This window comes from Drosophila obscura, unplaced genomic scaffold (assembly GCF_018151105.1).
Source record: "Drosophila obscura isolate BZ-5 IFL unplaced genomic scaffold, ASM1815110v1 contig_150, whole genome shotgun sequence".
Taxonomy (NCBI): domain Eukaryota; kingdom Metazoa; phylum Arthropoda; class Insecta; order Diptera; family Drosophilidae; genus Drosophila; species Drosophila obscura.
The window spans coordinates 2,358,529-2,373,657 of record NW_024542736.1 but is presented as its reverse complement, the minus strand read 5'-3'; the positions used below and the strand labels follow the sequence as shown (position 1 = coordinate 2,373,657).

At 51.5% G+C, this 15,129-nt stretch overlaps 4 protein-coding genes across 4 annotated transcripts; 1 reads left to right on the top strand and 3 right to left on the bottom strand.

Moving 5' to 3' along the window:
- Positions 1-398: 398 nt before the first annotated feature.
- LOC111082621 (high-affinity choline transporter 1) lies at positions 399-2,841 on the bottom strand. The gene is made up of 5 exons (XM_022378856.2): positions 2,414-2,841; positions 1,753-2,337; positions 1,379-1,700; positions 1,006-1,278; positions 399-935 (listed from the first exon to the last, which is right to left on the bottom strand). Exons 1-5 carry the CDS (start codon positions 2,685-2,687, stop codon positions 557-559), a joined length of 1,833 nt encoding a protein of 610 aa, XP_022234548.1. The 5' UTR covers positions 2,688-2,841; the 3' UTR covers positions 399-556.
- Positions 2,842-4,695: 1,854 nt separating this feature from the next.
- On the bottom strand, positions 4,696-7,272 carry LOC111072309 (kanadaptin). The gene is made up of 3 exons (XM_022364118.2): positions 5,942-7,272; positions 5,679-5,873; positions 4,696-5,621 (listed from the first exon to the last, which is right to left on the bottom strand). The coding sequence occupies exons 1-3, from the start codon at positions 7,103-7,105 to the stop codon at positions 4,836-4,838; spliced, it is 2,145 nt and encodes a 714-aa protein (XP_022219810.2). The 5' UTR covers positions 7,106-7,272; the 3' UTR covers positions 4,696-4,835.
- A 293-nt stretch (positions 7,273-7,565) lies between these two features.
- LOC111082361 (DNA polymerase theta) lies at positions 7,566-14,529 on the top strand. The gene is given in 9 exon segments (XM_041591739.1): positions 7,566-8,237; positions 8,239-9,046; positions 9,112-9,485; positions 9,550-10,130; positions 10,189-11,787; positions 11,894-12,869; positions 12,924-13,125; positions 13,182-14,096; positions 14,170-14,529. Coding segments are annotated over 9 exon segments (6,420 nt in total). The 5' UTR covers positions 7,566-7,589; the 3' UTR covers positions 14,487-14,529.
- Positions 14,501-15,124, bottom strand: LOC111082482 (rhodanese domain-containing protein CG4456). The gene is made up of 3 exons (XM_022378704.2): positions 14,902-15,124; positions 14,681-14,840; positions 14,501-14,618 (listed from the first exon to the last, which is right to left on the bottom strand). The coding sequence occupies exons 1-3, from the start codon at positions 15,020-15,022 to the stop codon at positions 14,561-14,563; spliced, it is 339 nt and encodes a 112-aa protein (XP_022234396.1). The 5' UTR covers positions 15,023-15,124; the 3' UTR covers positions 14,501-14,560.
- Between the last annotated feature and the right edge of the window lie 5 nt (positions 15,125-15,129).

Here is a 15,129-nt window from a genome sequence, read left to right as displayed (position 1 = left end):
CAAAGTATTTGCCGGCGCTCCTCTTTGACCTTTTCAGCCAGATTTGAATGCAATTCTCTTTCTTCAATGGAAAATGCATTTGATATGTATTGAGTTCATCGATTCAGTTAATCGATTATCGCATTTCGGATTTAACATTTATATGCAACTACTTTCGCTACTAGCAACAAAAAATTCAACAACAGAAATCAAGTTTCGAAATCCATAGAATAAATATATGTAAAACGCTTTAAGCATGTGGAAACCTATACATAATACGATATACATACATATGTATATATGTATATAAATTGGCTAAATTATATGTAAGTTTTACAATCAGCTTTCTGCACTTTATACCTGAGCACTTGTGTGTTTAACGTACGTTTCAAAATACTTTCTGTACCACTCCACTCTCCACTCTTCACTCCAGCCAATTCCATCGCCATCCCATCACCATCCAATCCCTAACAAGCGCAAACTTAAAATGAAAAAAACTCAACAAAATAAAATGTTAGCATACTTGCAGGCTCTAATCTTACGACCCGGGACACATCCACATCTGCTGGGACTCCACTCAGAAGGCCGTATTGTCCTGCTCGGGCGTGGGCATGGCCATGGCCATGCCGGACTGGCTCAACTGCCCGCCGCCGCTGCCAGTGGCCGTGTCCAGCATCTTCTTCACTTGCGCCTGTGCCGTCTGCTGGTTCAAGCGTCGCGCCTCCGCCACGGGTAGATCGTCGTCGGACTCCAGGGCAGGATTGATGCGTCCGTTGCGCTCGTCCTTGCCCGCCATGGTGGCGGCGCCATAGGAACGTGCCAGTGGCCCGGCCATCACCGACAGCTGCTCGCCGGACTCCGCGGGATCGCCCACGCGCTGCACATCCTCGGGTATGTTGACCACGCAACGGAAATAGTCGTAGCTGGGCGGCAACTTGCCCGACTCGAACATCATTCTGACGGAGAAAGATGCGAGAGGGTGGGAAGGTGAGGGTTGAGGTAACCAGCAAGATTATTTGCACTTACTTGGTCCACCAGGAGACGAAGACGAGGGTTATGAGGCTGAGCAGCATGGCCATTGTGCGGAAGGGGAACATCTGCTCCTTCGCCTCCTCATCGTAGCCGGGATATTTGATGAGGGCGGGCAGTCCGATGATCGCCTCGCCGCCCGACAGCCGGATGAGCAGGGCCAGAATGTAGGCGGCCAGGCTGCCGTACGTATTGCAATGCTTCTTGAAGTGCACCACCATCAGTAGCTGGGGGAACAGAATGACGTAGACCAGATCCGAGCACATGGACCTATCAGGCGGAGAGCGGGGAATACAGAGAGACAGCGGTGAGGAATCCACTCAAGCAGATGAGCTGCCAATCGGGCTGAATTATGTAGATTTGGACGTACCACAAGCCGTATATGGAGGGAATTGTGAGGGCCATAATGGTGGCCAGAATGCCAACCACAACGATGGCCACGCGCATTACCCAAATGATTTCCATTTCGGATGCCTTCTGACGGAAAATCAATTTGTAAACGTTGCGTGCAAACATGGAGGCGGCCGACAGCACGGAGGAGTCGGCGGAGGACATGACAGCGGCGGAGACGGCGCCCAGCCCAAAGAAGGACACAAAGTCGGGCGTCAGATACTGCAGCACCATGGGCAATATCATGCTCGTCTCGTCCACAGTCAGCGGATAGGGACCCTTGTAGTCCGTCTCGTTCCAAGCTATGGAAATCAGAAATCAGTAGAAGTCAAATTGGGATCTCGCTTAACTCACGTGTGGCCTTGGCAATGGCACCAATCAGGACAGGTGGAATGGCCATCAGAATGCATCCGGCAGCGGCCACATAGGACAGCAGCTGAGCCCGTCCAGCCGTCTTGCTGGAGAGGACACGCTGGAAGTACACCTGCCAGGGAATGCCCCCAAAGACCAGCAGCAGTCCGTAGTCTATGTACAACCAGTGCTTTCTGGGCTCCACATGCCCTATCCAGTCCACCTCGAGGTCGCTCAGGCTGCCCACATGCTCGTTGGTCCAGGCGAACGGTATGCACATCCACAGGCCGATGAAGATGCAGAACAGCTGAATCACATCCGTGTAGGCCACGGAATAGAGGCCGCCGAAGAGTGTGTAGAAAATGGCAATGCACGAGGAAAAAATGACCGAGGTGCGATGATCCATGTCAATGATGACCGACAAGGTGGCGCCCAACGCTGCCAAAATGCCAGCTGCCCAGAAGACCTCACCGCAGAGAGCGGGCAGGAAGAGCAGGCCACCCATGCGCTCCCCAAACGAGTCCTGCAGCGGGTCCAGCATAGTGATGTAGCCCTGCTTGCGCATGGGATTGGCAAAGAAGATGCCACCTATGGAAGAGAGCGGCAAAAGCATCAGCAGAGAGCTCAGTAGAGCTTTGTTTACGCAATCCTTATGAAAACTTACCGAAAACCAAGCTGAGAGCATAGCCAAAGGGCGCCTGGCACCAGACCAGACCCGATGTGTAGATGGCCTCTGCCGTGCCATTGATATAGCCGCCTCCCACCCAGGTGGCCGTCATGGTGAAGATGCCAACGAACAGGCCAATGGAGCGTCCGGCCAGCATCACCTCCTCCTCGGAATCATTGCCCGCCTGCTTCTTGCGACCTGCCCAAATGCCCACCACCAGGATGAGGCCATAGAAGAGCGCAATGCTCACACAGCCAGCGACATTAATCATCCTTGGGAATCGACCCGCGTCCTTGGCTTGGTTATGGAAATCAAGTCGGGGCTCCTTCTCTCCGCTCTGCTCGGCGCTCTGCTTGTGGCGTAAATTAATTTACCGACCTCACAATGGATTCGACCTTTAGCTGTAAGCTGCAATGTGATACGCGTTTGGCATCGGGTGGGTTTGGAGGGGGGTGGGAGAGAGCAGAGAAGTAATGTTCATGAGCATAATTGTGAATACTGTTGCATGCGACGCCTGGGGACGGGGACGGGGACGGGTGCACGCGTTTATTTTCGCCCGCTCTTCAATTAACTAGCGCCACGCAGCATTAAATATTAAGCCATTGCAGTGGCTTGTCATGGCCATCCGTGGTGCTGACCTTTGTGCACAAGGATAACCGAGGTTGCTATAATAGGAGGTAGTTCCTGTGCCCGCCCCTGCTCCTGTCTGTGACAGTCTGTGTCCTTGCTAATGGCGCGCAATTAACTTGCAGTTGCAGCTACTTGGGCATTATTTATAGGGGCATTCGCACGCACTATGTAAAGCCTGGATACATAATTAGGCTAAAATCATTGCCATAAAAATACGCCGTCGAATAGGGAGAGAGTCAAGCCAAGGCAAGTACGTCATAGACAGTGGGCACCCATCCACCCATTCCACCCACTCGGCTGGGTTCATTCACAAAAAATTAACAAAGCACTGGGCGCAGAGCGCAGCAATTGGAAAGCCCGAGAGGGACAGAGAGAAAATCACCCCCTCACCAACCCCCTGGGGGTGCTCTCTGCGCATGTCCCAGCGCATTTGTGGGCAATCGACTCACCTTTGCTGTGTAATATGTACGCCAAGTTCAAAAGCAGATGCCACTTTGTGCGCCCAGCCTGGCCGCAAGAATCTGAAGTAGAAGAGGCTTCTGGTCTGTAGCGCGCGCGCCAATCAAATGCGCCTCAACTTATGCAACATTTCCTGCACGAGCGAGTGCGCGAATTGGAGTCACCGTCTTCGCTTTTTTGCCCTAATCGCAGATCACAGATCTCACAGGAGTCTACGTCTACGCTAATTAAATAGGAATCAACGTAAAGTCTGGCCAGGAATACGTTTTAGGAACACGCACACGCACGCACACACACACAATCTATGTGAGGCAGCAGTCGCCCCAACGGAGGGACGTCTTCTGAGAAGGACTGTTACGAGTCTTAAAGTGTAGCCCGGACATGTGCTCCGTCTGTTGGGAATCCACGTGATGGCCGCATTAAAAACACACGCACTCTTCGCTCTTTTTTGTGGGCTCTACACCTGAGAAGTTATATAAATAATTCCGTTTGAATGCGCGCACAAACTACGAGTATTCAATGGCTATGGCTATGGCTATGGCTATGCTATATACACGAGCCCAATATATGTGGCAGCGGAGCGGTGCCGTCGCTCGTGGCGATGCCTTGAAGGACTGACTTTGGTCGGTTTGGATTCGATTTCCCATACAAATTGAACTTCAAGGTGGGCGAAACCGGATCGATATGAGCTAATTAATCTTGCTGCCTAAGCCAAATCAATTCGTGTTTGATAAACAAAAGTACACATGTAAGTTCGGCTATTGGCTATTGGCTATAGAAACTCAAATGGTATTTCACGCTCAGCCGTTCCTCCGTGCTGACGGTTAGAGTGACAAAATTATAACTGAATTGGAAGTTCAAGTACTGGAGTCTCGGCAACGGCAACGGCAACGGGCCCGACGGGCCCAATGGCCCGATGGCCCACGCTGGTCGTCGTGCCCGAATGTTGGGGTTCATTTTGTGTATGTGCGCAGGAATTTTCATTGGATTTATTGGGTGAACGTTTTCGTGGAATCAGCAGGGGTAGCAGCTTATCAGCGGCAGCAAAAGGGGAACGAACATCAACCACATCCCAGCAGTGGAAGTGTGTTGAAAAGCTTCCAAGGGTCGGTGGGAGTTGCAAGAGTGCAAGAGAGCTTAGCCCGTGGGAGTACTACTCATATTGTGGGGTAATTAATAACGTCGCTTCGTTTAGTTGCCAATTGGCATTTCCAGACAGGGTCACAACATTTATATCAATAAGCTGTTAAACATTACAATACCTACGAGTAGTCTAAAAGAATGCTTACATAGACGAATGGGCTTATTTCTAGGCGCTACTATTGAAACTTTAGTAGCCGAATTTCTCGTTCAAATGTGTGATGCCGTCGCCACTTTGATTGGTTGGTGGCACCCACTTTGCGTACTTTTCGGTATCCTCATGCTCGAATAGCTCATTCATGTCCATGTCCACGTCCTGACGCTGCTTGTTGTTGCGCTGTCGCGGTGCGCGTTGCCGGCGCTTCTTCTGTGCTGCATCTTCTGCACTCTCCTCGGTCGGAGTGGGGCCTGCCAGCGTAGTACTGATGTCATCAATCGCCTCTGTCAGCGGGAAAGCCAGGAAAAGTTCTGTAGGAAAAGTGGCAACTTCGGATAGCGCTGCTGTTGACAAAAAGTTGTACTCCTGTCCGACTTCCTCCTCGGAGGTTGCTGTTGGTTTGCTCGCTGCCGGTGCTGCTGCCGGTGCCATTGCCGCTTCGGCGGTTGGCTCGCTTTCCGGTAGATTCTGATTTGGTGTAGTCGACGGCTTTGCAACAGTTTCCATTCCCATTTCCATCTCCATTTTTGCCAGCTTTCCCTTCACCTCTTCCTCTTCGACTTCCTCCTCATCCGGAGCAAAAGCATTCGATTGCACTGTGGCGCGTGAGCTGGGCAAAGCTGTGACCACTTTGAATTTGCTAAACTGATTCCGCTTGCCAATCATGGGCAGCTGCTTTTTGGCGCCGTTGCCCTCCTGGGCCGACGATGTAATGGTGGCTGTAGCACTGCTCGTAGTGTAGGGTAAACAAGCTGGCTTCGCTATTTGGATGAGGCGCTGCACTCTCAGTTGCTCGCCTTTGATGCGCTGCAGCTCCAGCTAGAGAATGGAGGAGGTCAGTCAAGCAAAGTTCAATGGGAATTTCTAGCTACTAACCCGAAGCTTTTTGATCTCCGTTTTGTCCACTTGCCATATATCCACGCTGAGACTGTTCATAAAGTTGTCCAGATCGTAGCTGGCACTCAGCTGCTTGGCGGCCTCTTCCTTGGCTCGTTTCTCTTTCAGCTGGTAAGTGGCAATCTCGAACTCCACCTTGCCCAACTCTGACAGGAGATCTGTTTGCTGTTTCAACTGTTCGAAAAAAAGGCAACACAACATTAAGTAAATTTTCTTTGGAATTTTCTTTTTTTTTTACTTACCAAATGCTCGTATGTGAGGGGGCCGCTGGAGCCCGCTGTTGCCTTGCGCTGCTTCTTGCGCGCAACATCTCCAGTGCGATCCCAGAACTCATCCTCGTCATCCGAGTCTCCAGCCTTCAAAATCTTGCGCTTTTGTCCCTCCTGGTTGGCCTGCCGCAGCACGCCGTGTCTGTCCAGAGTGCGACATGCCTCCAGGGCGCACTGCGCCACGCAATCCTTCTTGCGTCCTTTGTGGTTGACCTCCACGACAATAGGCCTGCCATTGAAATCGTCCAGCGGCAGCTCCACTCGACAGACAAACGATCCCTGCGATAGCTCATCGCACTTGTATTCCAGATTTAGACCCTCGCGCTCGAAGAATCCCCGCAGTGTCTTCTTGGGATCGTCGAAGAAGAGGTCGTCGTTGTTGAAGCTGGCAAACGGGTTGTGTGTGAGATCGGTTTCCTCGTCGGCATCCTCTCCCATTCCCCAGCTGACGCCCTCGTTGCGTTCGCTTTCCTGTGCCTCCAGTAATTTGCGCTGTTTCTCGGCCGCAGCGGCAGCCACCTCCCGTTCACGCTTCTCCCGCAGCTCGCTGATCGACAACTCCGACTCGGGCTCCGCATCCGCATTGGGTCCTTGCAGTATGTAGATGCGCGAGCTGCCGCCCAGCTTCAGCATGTGTCCAACACGCATTCGTATGTATACCTTGGAGGGCACGCGCTGTTTGTTGAGGTATGTGCCATGGGTGCTGTCAAGGTCATAGATGTACCAACCCTCGGGCCTCTCGGGCTTGGCTGGCTTCTCGGAATGATGCTCCTCGTCCTCGTAGTGGTGGTCGTGAGATGCCTTCGGCTTGTACTGCAGCACGGCGTGGAAGCGAGAAATTGTGGGATGCGCGGCGGACACATCGTTCTCGGGCAGCCGCCCAAATGTCCAAATAGCCTGTTGCTGCAACTGTCTCACCTCGTCAATGATCTGCCCCGACTTGAGCACCTCAAATTTGTAGCTTTGGTCTGCGGGCGGTGGTGCAGACCAGCGGGGCACCTTGTACGGACAAATTGCTGGTATTATATTCCTCGAATTGGCCGGCTCCTCGGTGGTTTCTATCTGCAGCCATAGCGGATTCTCAACCACAGTGGGTTTGTATTTCGGCAATGGCGCGGGCACCTTAAACTCGTCCATTTTTTGCAGCAAATGCAAAATATGGTATACTTTAGAGGTAAACAACTACCTGGATTTTCTTCTGCCCACAGCTGATTTCTGTTGCACCTACATATTGCAGAAAGTTGGCAGGGTCGGGGTTGATGTACGTTTCGGGAAACGATATTTTATTTTGAACACGATTATTGTCGAAAAAACAGTCGATAACTACACAATTTTGATTTCTGTAGTATATAGCCATCACAAATGTTGATAACCTATTATTTTCCTGCAATAACTAATTAAGTGGGGTTCTAATAAAACAAATGTAGCTGATTTAGCAAAGATTGTTTCTTTTTCGTTCCGTTTCTGGTACAAACGGTTTTTACGATGTCCCATCACTAGTTTGCAATTTTACACTTTACAACACTGTCGCAGTTGAATCCGTCGCGGTGTCTTTTTTTAAATATATTTTTATAATTATTTATTTATTTATACTTATTTTGTAAAGTAATTGCTGGTTTGAATGGCGTTCTCGCAATCATTGGACCTCGACGAGAGCGCCTTGCGGGAGCTGGAACAACGTTTGGTTGTTGCGCCGCCAGCAGCTGCAGCCGAAAGCCGCGAAAATTATTCAGAGTATTTTCAGGATGAATTTTCATATGTGATACAGGAGAAGGAGATTAAGGAAAAGGACGACGTCTCGTCGGTTTTCGAGGCGCAGGTGTGCCCAGAGGACGTCTGCTCGGAGCACAATGAAGAAGCTGAGGAGGCGCCCAATCTGGATGAGAGCAGTTTTCTCTGTCCCGTCAGAGATAGGGAGTCCTCCAGGCAGTTCGAGCTGGATCTGCTGAATAGTCGTACGATGGCCATGGCAGAAGCGCCCGGGGAAACGACAATAACGCAGAATCTCAGCAGCATGCCCCCCAACCAGCTGCTGGTCTCGCCCAGCCAACAAAACTCGAGTATTCGCGAGGCAATGAATAGTAGCAATGTAGCCGTGGATGTGGAAGCCCTCAAGTCGCTCGCAGCCTGGAATCTGCCACACAGTGTCCTGGCCGAGTACAAGAGGAAGGGCGTTGTCCAAATGTTCGACTGGCAGGCCGAGTGCCTGAGCAAGCCTCGCGTTGTCTTTGAGCACTGCAATCTGGTCTACTCGGCGCCCACATCGGCAGGGCAAGACGCTTGTTAGTGAGATACTACTCCTGAAAACGGTCCTGGAGCGCGGCAAGAAGGTGCTCCTCATCCTGCCCTTCATCTCGGTGGTGCGCGAGAAGACATTCTATCTGCAGGATCTGCTGACGCCCGCTGGCTACAGGGTGGAAGGCTTCTTTGGGGGCTACACACCACCCGGTGGCTTCGACAGCATCCACGTCGCCATTTGCACCATAGAAAAGGCCAATTCCATAGTCAACAAGCTGCTGGAGCAGGGAAAGTTGGATGTAATCGGCACTGTGGTGGTGGACGAGGTGCATCTCATCTCTGAAAAGGGTCGCGGCTATATTCTGGAGCTCTTGCTGGCCAAGATTCTGTACATGTCCCGCAAGAATGCCCTGCAGATCCAAGTGATCACCATGTCGGCCACCCTGGCGAATGTGGAACTGCTGCGCCGTTGGCTGGATGCCGAGCTGTACATCACAAACTATCGCCCAGTGGCGCTGCAGGAGATGATCAAAGTGGGCACCAAAATCTATGACCAGCGGCTGGAATTTCTGCGCGATGTCTCCCGGCAGTCGGAGGTGCCATGCCTGAGCAACGATTCGGATCATGTGGCCCAGCTGTGCATCGAAACGCTGCTCGAGGGCTGTTCCGTCGTTGTATTCTGCCCATCGAGGGACTGGTGCGAGAGCCTTGCGGTGCAGCTGGCCACAGCCATCCATGGTCTCATCAAATCCGGCACTGAACTGAGCCGACGCCTTCGATCTAATCTCAATCCAGAGGCCATTGAGGATGTGAAGCAGCAGCTGCGGGATATTCCCACAGGTTGGTTTGTTTCTTCGTTTCCTCATTTGGAGCAATCCTGAAATGTATCAATCCTTCCCTTCCAGGACTCGATAGTACCATGGGCAAGGCCGTTACCTATGCCTGCGCCTTCCACCATGCCGGGCTTACCACAGAAGAGCGCGACATTGTCGAGGCCTGCTTCAAGGCTGGAGCCCTGAAGGTACTCGTGGCCACAAGCACACTAAGTTCGGGTGTCAATCTGCCTGCGCGTCGCGTGATCATACGCTCCCCCCTCTTTGGCAAGAACCAGATGAGTTCCCTCACGTATCGCCAGATGATCGGCAGAGCTGGTCGCACCGGAAAGGATACGCTGGGCGAGTCCATACTGATTTGCACTGAATCCAATCAAAGGGTGGGTCGTGAACTTGTCCAGGCGCAACTGCAGCCCATTTCCTCTTGCCTCGGAATGGATGACAGCGTATGTATCATTGTGTGTCATTGGGAAAGAGCAGCCACGAAAATGAACGAATTTCCAATTGCAGACGCACCTTAAGCGAGCGCTCCTCGAGGTGATTTCTTCTGGTGTGGCCAGCACCAGACAGGAAATTGATAGCTTCGTCAACTGCACTCTGCTGAGTGCTGAAAAGGCAATGGCGAAGTTGGCCGAAGAGCAGCAGCAGCAGCCGCAGCCGCAGAGTGGCGAGGACTGCGACTCGCAGTTCATTGCCGAAGCACTGGACTTTCTCATTGACTACGAGTTCATTCGCCATCAAGTGGACGAGGAGGCTGCGACAGCGAACTATGTGGCCACTCGGCTGGGTGCCGCCTGCTTGGCATCTTCCATGCCGCCCGGCGATGGCCTCATTCTCTTCGCAGAGCTGCAGAAATCAAGGCGCAGCTTTGTGCTGGAGACTGACCTGCATGCTGTGTATCTGGTGACTCCCTATTCAGTGTGCTACCAGCTGCAGGATCTCGACTGGCTGCTGTACCTCGACATGTGGGAGAAGCTCAGTCCATCGATGAAGAAAGTGGGCGAGCTGGTTGGCGTCAAGGAGGCCTTTCTAATAAAGGCCATGCGAGGCCAAAGCAAGCTGGACTACAAGCAGATGCAGATACACAAGCGGTGGGTAGATATTCCCAGTCGATAACTAATGAACTTACCAAATTGCATATTCATTCAGCTTCTACACGGCTCTAGCCCTGCAAGAGCTGGTTAACGAGACGCCCATCAATGTGGTGGCCCACAAATTCAAGTGCAACCGCGGCGTACTTCAGGGACTGCAGCAAATTTCCTCAACCTTTGCTGGCATTGTGACGGCCTTTTGCAATTCGCTGCAGTGGTCCACCATCGCCCTGATTGTGTCACAGTTCAAGGACAGGCTGTTCTTCGGCATACACAGGGATCTCATTGATCTGATGCGGCTGCCAGACCTGTCACAGAAGCGTGCTCGTGCCATCTTCGATGCTGGCTTCACCAGCGTCGTGGAGCTGGCTGGTGCCGATGTTCTGGTCCTCGAGAAAGTCCTCTACAACTCTCTCAGCTTTGACTCGGCCAAGCAGCACGACCACGAAAATGCCCACGAGGCGGCCAAGCGGAATTTGGTTAGGAATTTCTTCATCACCGGCAAGGCGGGCATGACCGTGGCTGAGGCTGCCAAACTACTGATTGATCAGGCGCAAAAACATCTCCAGCATGAGATGGGCGTGGGCAGCATTAAGTGGTCACAAAATCGAACAGAGAGCGGTGGACTGGCCAAGTCAGCAGAGTCAGTCAGCGGGATGCAGGTCGATTTGCACATGTCGTTGGAGGATGAGCAATCGGAGCAAATGCCGCAATCAAAACGAAAATCGACAGGTGAAGAAGAAGGAAATGTAACGCCACCGAAAATCACAAAGGTAAATCCTACTGAGGCCCAAAACGATCTTAAAAACATGCCACGAAAACCGGCAGAGAACCCCAATCCAAAGACAGAAGAAAAGCAATCAGTAAATTCTCCAAAGGTAATGTCAGGGAACACAGTAGCTCAGCCAAAGGAAATGGCACCAGCCGCCTCCCATAAAACTAACATCTCGAAGGGAGTTTCAACTGAGGTACTGAAAGAAAACTTGAAACGTGTGCCCCACCAAAAAGCACAGAGCCAAGCACCCAAACTGACTGTACAAAAAAAAGACAGCCGATCAGTAAATACTCCGATAATGACACGACGGCAAACAGTAGACATCATTGAGCAAAAGGCAGTGAATGTACCTGTCGCTTCTCATTTGAATACTCCAAAGAATAAACACCAAACTAACAACATCGCAAAGGGAGCGAGTCCCACAGCACTGAAAGAAAACTTGAGTCGTGTGCCCCACCAAAAAGTACAGAATCAAACACCCAAATCGGCTGTGAACCCCGAGCGACAGATAGACAGTCGATCAGCAGATACTCCAGTGAGTAAGATGCCCGAAAAATTAACAGAGAAGCCCGTGGAAAAGAACCTCCAACAATCAGTAAATACGCGGATGATGGTACGAGGGAATACAGTAGATGTCACTGCCGAAAAGGAAAATAGAATTTGTTCTCCCAGCTTCGATGCGGCAATGCCCAGCACAAGTAAAGCTCTTCGCGAAGCGTTACAGAAAAAACAAATTGAGGAGAACCGTCGGATTGCAGTTATGAAGTTAAACCAAAGACGAGACAAGATGGAGACCAAGCACACAAAGAATACGCCTGCAGAGACGCCCACTGTGGCTGGAAAAGACGCGAGCTGTAATAAGCAGCAGGGATCCACGATTGAGTAGGAAATATGACCCTCAAATGGTATCGCAAACAGAAAAGCCATCTATAAAAGCATCCGCCATGGAGGAGGATATATTTATGGGCGACGATTCGTTTCTGCTGAGCACAGGGGTGACTGCTGCTCTTACCGCCGCTGAGAGTAAGCAAACTGTTGGCACTACGAATACGGAGGCGGATGAGATACCCAGCTCGCAACCCAGGGAGGAGGAGGAGGAAGAGACCCATAGCCATCCCTCGACACCGCATACCTCCAAGTTCATGAGCTCCTACCAGAAGCTGCGCACGCAGCGCTTGCAAAGTCCAAGATCATCGCCAAGATCCACTGGAAGCAGTACGCAGGGCTCTGGGTCATTGCTTAGTTCAGCTAATATGACGCCTCGTATACCTGCGATAGACTCCGGCACGGTACTCTCCGATATTTCCAATGGAGCTGGGATGGACTCAAAGGAAGCCTCTTCCATTCAACTTTCTGACATGTCGTCTGGGAACTCTTTGATGAAGCATCCCCAGCAGCTGAATGCTTCGCACATACTGAGCTACTCCACGACGGATGACAAGGCGCTGAGTTTCGACAGAGTCGAAATAATCGACATTTGCGCCAATCGACAGCTGTTCCAATTGGCTCTCGGCGAACTGCAGGCTGCCCCCCGCTGTGGATTCAGTGTGGGCCTTCAATCGCAGGCGGGAAAGGGAAAGCCACTGATCGGAGCCAACCTGCTGATCAATCAGTTGGCTGCGGCGAAGCAGCGTGAAGCAGCTGCCGGCAAACCGGCGCTCTTCCAGGTGGATGATGGCAGCTTCATAGCAGGCGTGTCCTTCTGCCTCGCCGACAATGTTGTCTATTATATGTGCATGCAGGAGGAGGAGGGCAGCGAAACCCCAACCAGCCTCAAGGTGCAGCAGCTCTGCCAGTTGATGAATCGCCCAGAACTCACCCTCCTAGTGCACGATGCAAAGGAACAGCTGAAGGCGCTGCTGCATGGCGTGCCCGAGTTGCACAACATCGCAGCTAAGGTGGAGGATCCCAAGGTGGGCAACTGGCTGCTGGAGCCAGAGAAGGCAACCTGCTTTAAGAACATGGTAACTGGCGGCCACACAATATTCGCGTACGGCCATTAATGTTTCCTATTCTAGTGCCAGCAGTTCGCGCCCGAGTGCACAGCACTGGTCAATCTCTGTGGCAGCGGACGCGGATACAGCAGCCATGGGCTCGATAGCGCCAGCGCCATCTTGCCCAAGTTGCGTGCATCCATAGAGGCCTGCGTTACCGTGCACATACTCGAAGGGCAGATCGAGGCTCTGGAGAGAATCGGTCAGCTGGTAACCATCTTCAGAGGTGAGTGCCACGCAATTTCTGTGCTTACTTTTATCTTTAATTTGTTGTGTTTGCAGAGGTGGAAATGCCCATTCAACTCGTACTCTGCAAAATGGAGTGCGTCGGCTTTCCGGCCAAGCAGCAGCGGATGAGTAGGCTGGTAAAGCACATGATGGAAACCTTGAAGAAGCTGGAGAGCAAGATCTATGCGGTGAATGGCTCGTACTTCAATCTGGGCTCCACGCAGGCCGTTGCCACCGTGCTGGGTATTCACAAGAAGCCCACCGGTCGCGTGGGTACTTCGCGTCAGGTTCTGGAGAAGCTGGGCTCACCCATATCCGAGCTAATACTGAGCCATCGCAAGCTGAGCATGCAAATAGACAAGGGCATGCAACCGCTGATCAAATGCTGCAAGGCGAATAGGATACATGGCCACAGCATAACGTACACAGCCACGGGACGAATATCCATGAGTGAGCCAAATCTGCAGAACGTGGCCAAGGACTTTGACATTCGAATGGGACCGGAATCGATTCTTATTTCGCCGCGATCAGTGTTCAAGTGCATGGACGAGAAGCGCTGTCTGCTATCGGCAGACTACTGTCAGCTGGAGATGCGCATATTGGCCCATTTGTCGGAGGACAAGGCTCTGGTGTCTGTGATGAACTCCCCGCAGGATCTGTTTACGGCCATTGCTGCCCACTGGAACAAAATAGCCGAGTCGGAAGTCAACGAACAAATGCGCAGTGGCACCAAGCAGATTTGCTATGGAATTGTATATGGCATGGGCATGCGGAGCCTGAGCGATGCTCTCCAATGCACCGAGTCGGAGGCGCAATTGACATGTGAACAGTTCCACCAGGCCTATCCAGCCATCAGAGCATACACGGATAAAGTCGTGAGGTTCGCCAAAACAGAGGGCTATGTTGAGACCATAACGGGTCGAAGGCGTTATCTGAACCACATCAAAGGTGGCGAACAAAATCTAATAAGTATGTCGGCAATTCCATTGATGCCCGAGTTCAGTTAAATTGTAACATATCTTATCTGTTTAACCCCATCCAGAGCAGGCCGAACGACAGGCCATTAATACGACCATTCAAGGCTCTGCAGCGGACATTGCCAAGAAAGCAATGCTGGATATGGAGAAGAACATCTGCCGGTATGGGGGGAAGCTCGGTGTCGAGGATAACGCCATCAAATTGGTTCTGCACATTCACGATGAGCTGGTCTACGAGGTGCCCGAAGCCAAGGCCAAGAAGATTGGCAAACTCCTGAGTCTGACCATGGGGAACGTTGGCAAGGGGAAGCTGAGTGTGCCGCTGAAAGTCAAGGTTAAAATGGGTAGCAGTTGGGGCGAAATGCATGAAATTCAGGTATAGCTGCTAAGGTTGTGATTATTTAGGGTTTTTTAATATATTTTTAGAATTTGTAAATAATCTTTTGTGCTGCTTGGTTATTGAACTCCTTCCTTCTCCTGCCATTCGGTCCACGAACCGGCATATGCTTTGGCACTGCAATTGAATTGAAAAAAATTTAAGACTACATGAATAGATGAGGGCAAGCTATAACTTACTTGACAAAGCCCAGGGTGTGGGCTATATTGCTAGCTCGAGCAGCGCGTCCGCCTGCCTTGCATGAAAAGATTAGGACCGCATCAATCGCCGGCTTATTCCGGCCGTAGGTCTTGGTGAATGCTTCCTCTGGCAAATTAAGGGCCCTCTCCAGCTCGGGCACTGTGAACCAAAAGGTGTGGCCATTAAGCCCTCTACTAATCTCTCGACTAACTCTACTCACGAGGTATATTAATGCTGGCCGGCAAGACGCCTGTCTCCTCCAACTCGGACTTGTTGCGCACATCAAACAGGTACTTGTCTGGCTGATTTGGAGCATCCTTCACTTCCTCGTAGGTGGCCATCACAGAGAATTTTATTAGCGTATAGCGTAGAAATTTCAAATGAAAACCCAAAAGGCAAAAGCTTATCTTGTCAAAAAAAATGTTCGCCGATTGTAAACTATAACTAT

What these genes read in the sequence shown, in the direction of transcription:
- LOC111082482 (XM_022378704.2), bottom strand. Translation starts at nt 15,022, where the DNA reads ATGGCCACCTACGAGGAAGTGAAGGATGCTCCAAATCAGCCAGACAAG. An exon ending in GGCCAGCATTAATATACCTC is followed by an intron (nt 14,841 to 14,901) that starts GTGAGTAGAGTT and finishes TTTGGTTCACAG; the next exon opens with TGCCCGAGCTGGAGAGGGCC. An exon ending in CACACCCTGGGCTTTGTCAA is followed by an intron (nt 14,619 to 14,680) that starts GTAAGTTATAGC and finishes ATTCAATTGCAG; the next exon opens with TGCCAAAGCATATGCCGGTT.
- LOC111082621 (XM_022378856.2), bottom strand. Translation starts at nt 2,687, where the DNA reads ATGATTAATGTCGCTGGCTGTGTGAGCATTGCGCTCTTCTATGGCCTC. An exon ending in TGCTCTCAGCTTGGTTTTCG is followed by an intron (nt 2,338 to 2,413) that starts GTAAGTTTTCAT and finishes TCTCTTCCATAG; the next exon opens with GTGGCATCTTCTTTGCCAAT. An exon ending in TGCCATTGCCAAGGCCACAC is followed by an intron (nt 1,701 to 1,752) that starts GTGAGTTAAGCG and finishes TGATTTCCATAG; the next exon opens with CTTGGAACGAGACGGACTAC.
- LOC111072309 (XM_022364118.2), bottom strand. Translation starts at nt 7,105, where the DNA reads ATGGACGAGTTTAAGGTGCCCGCGCCATTGCCGAAATACAAACCCACT. An exon ending in CCCTCACATACGAGCATTTG is followed by an intron (nt 5,874 to 5,941) that starts GTAAGTAAAAAA and finishes TTTTTCGAACAG; the next exon opens with TTGAAACAGCAAACAGATCT. An exon ending in CGGAGATCAAAAAGCTTCGG is followed by an intron (nt 5,622 to 5,678) that starts GTTAGTAGCTAG and finishes TCCATTCTCTAG; the next exon opens with CTGGAGCTGCAGCGCATCAA.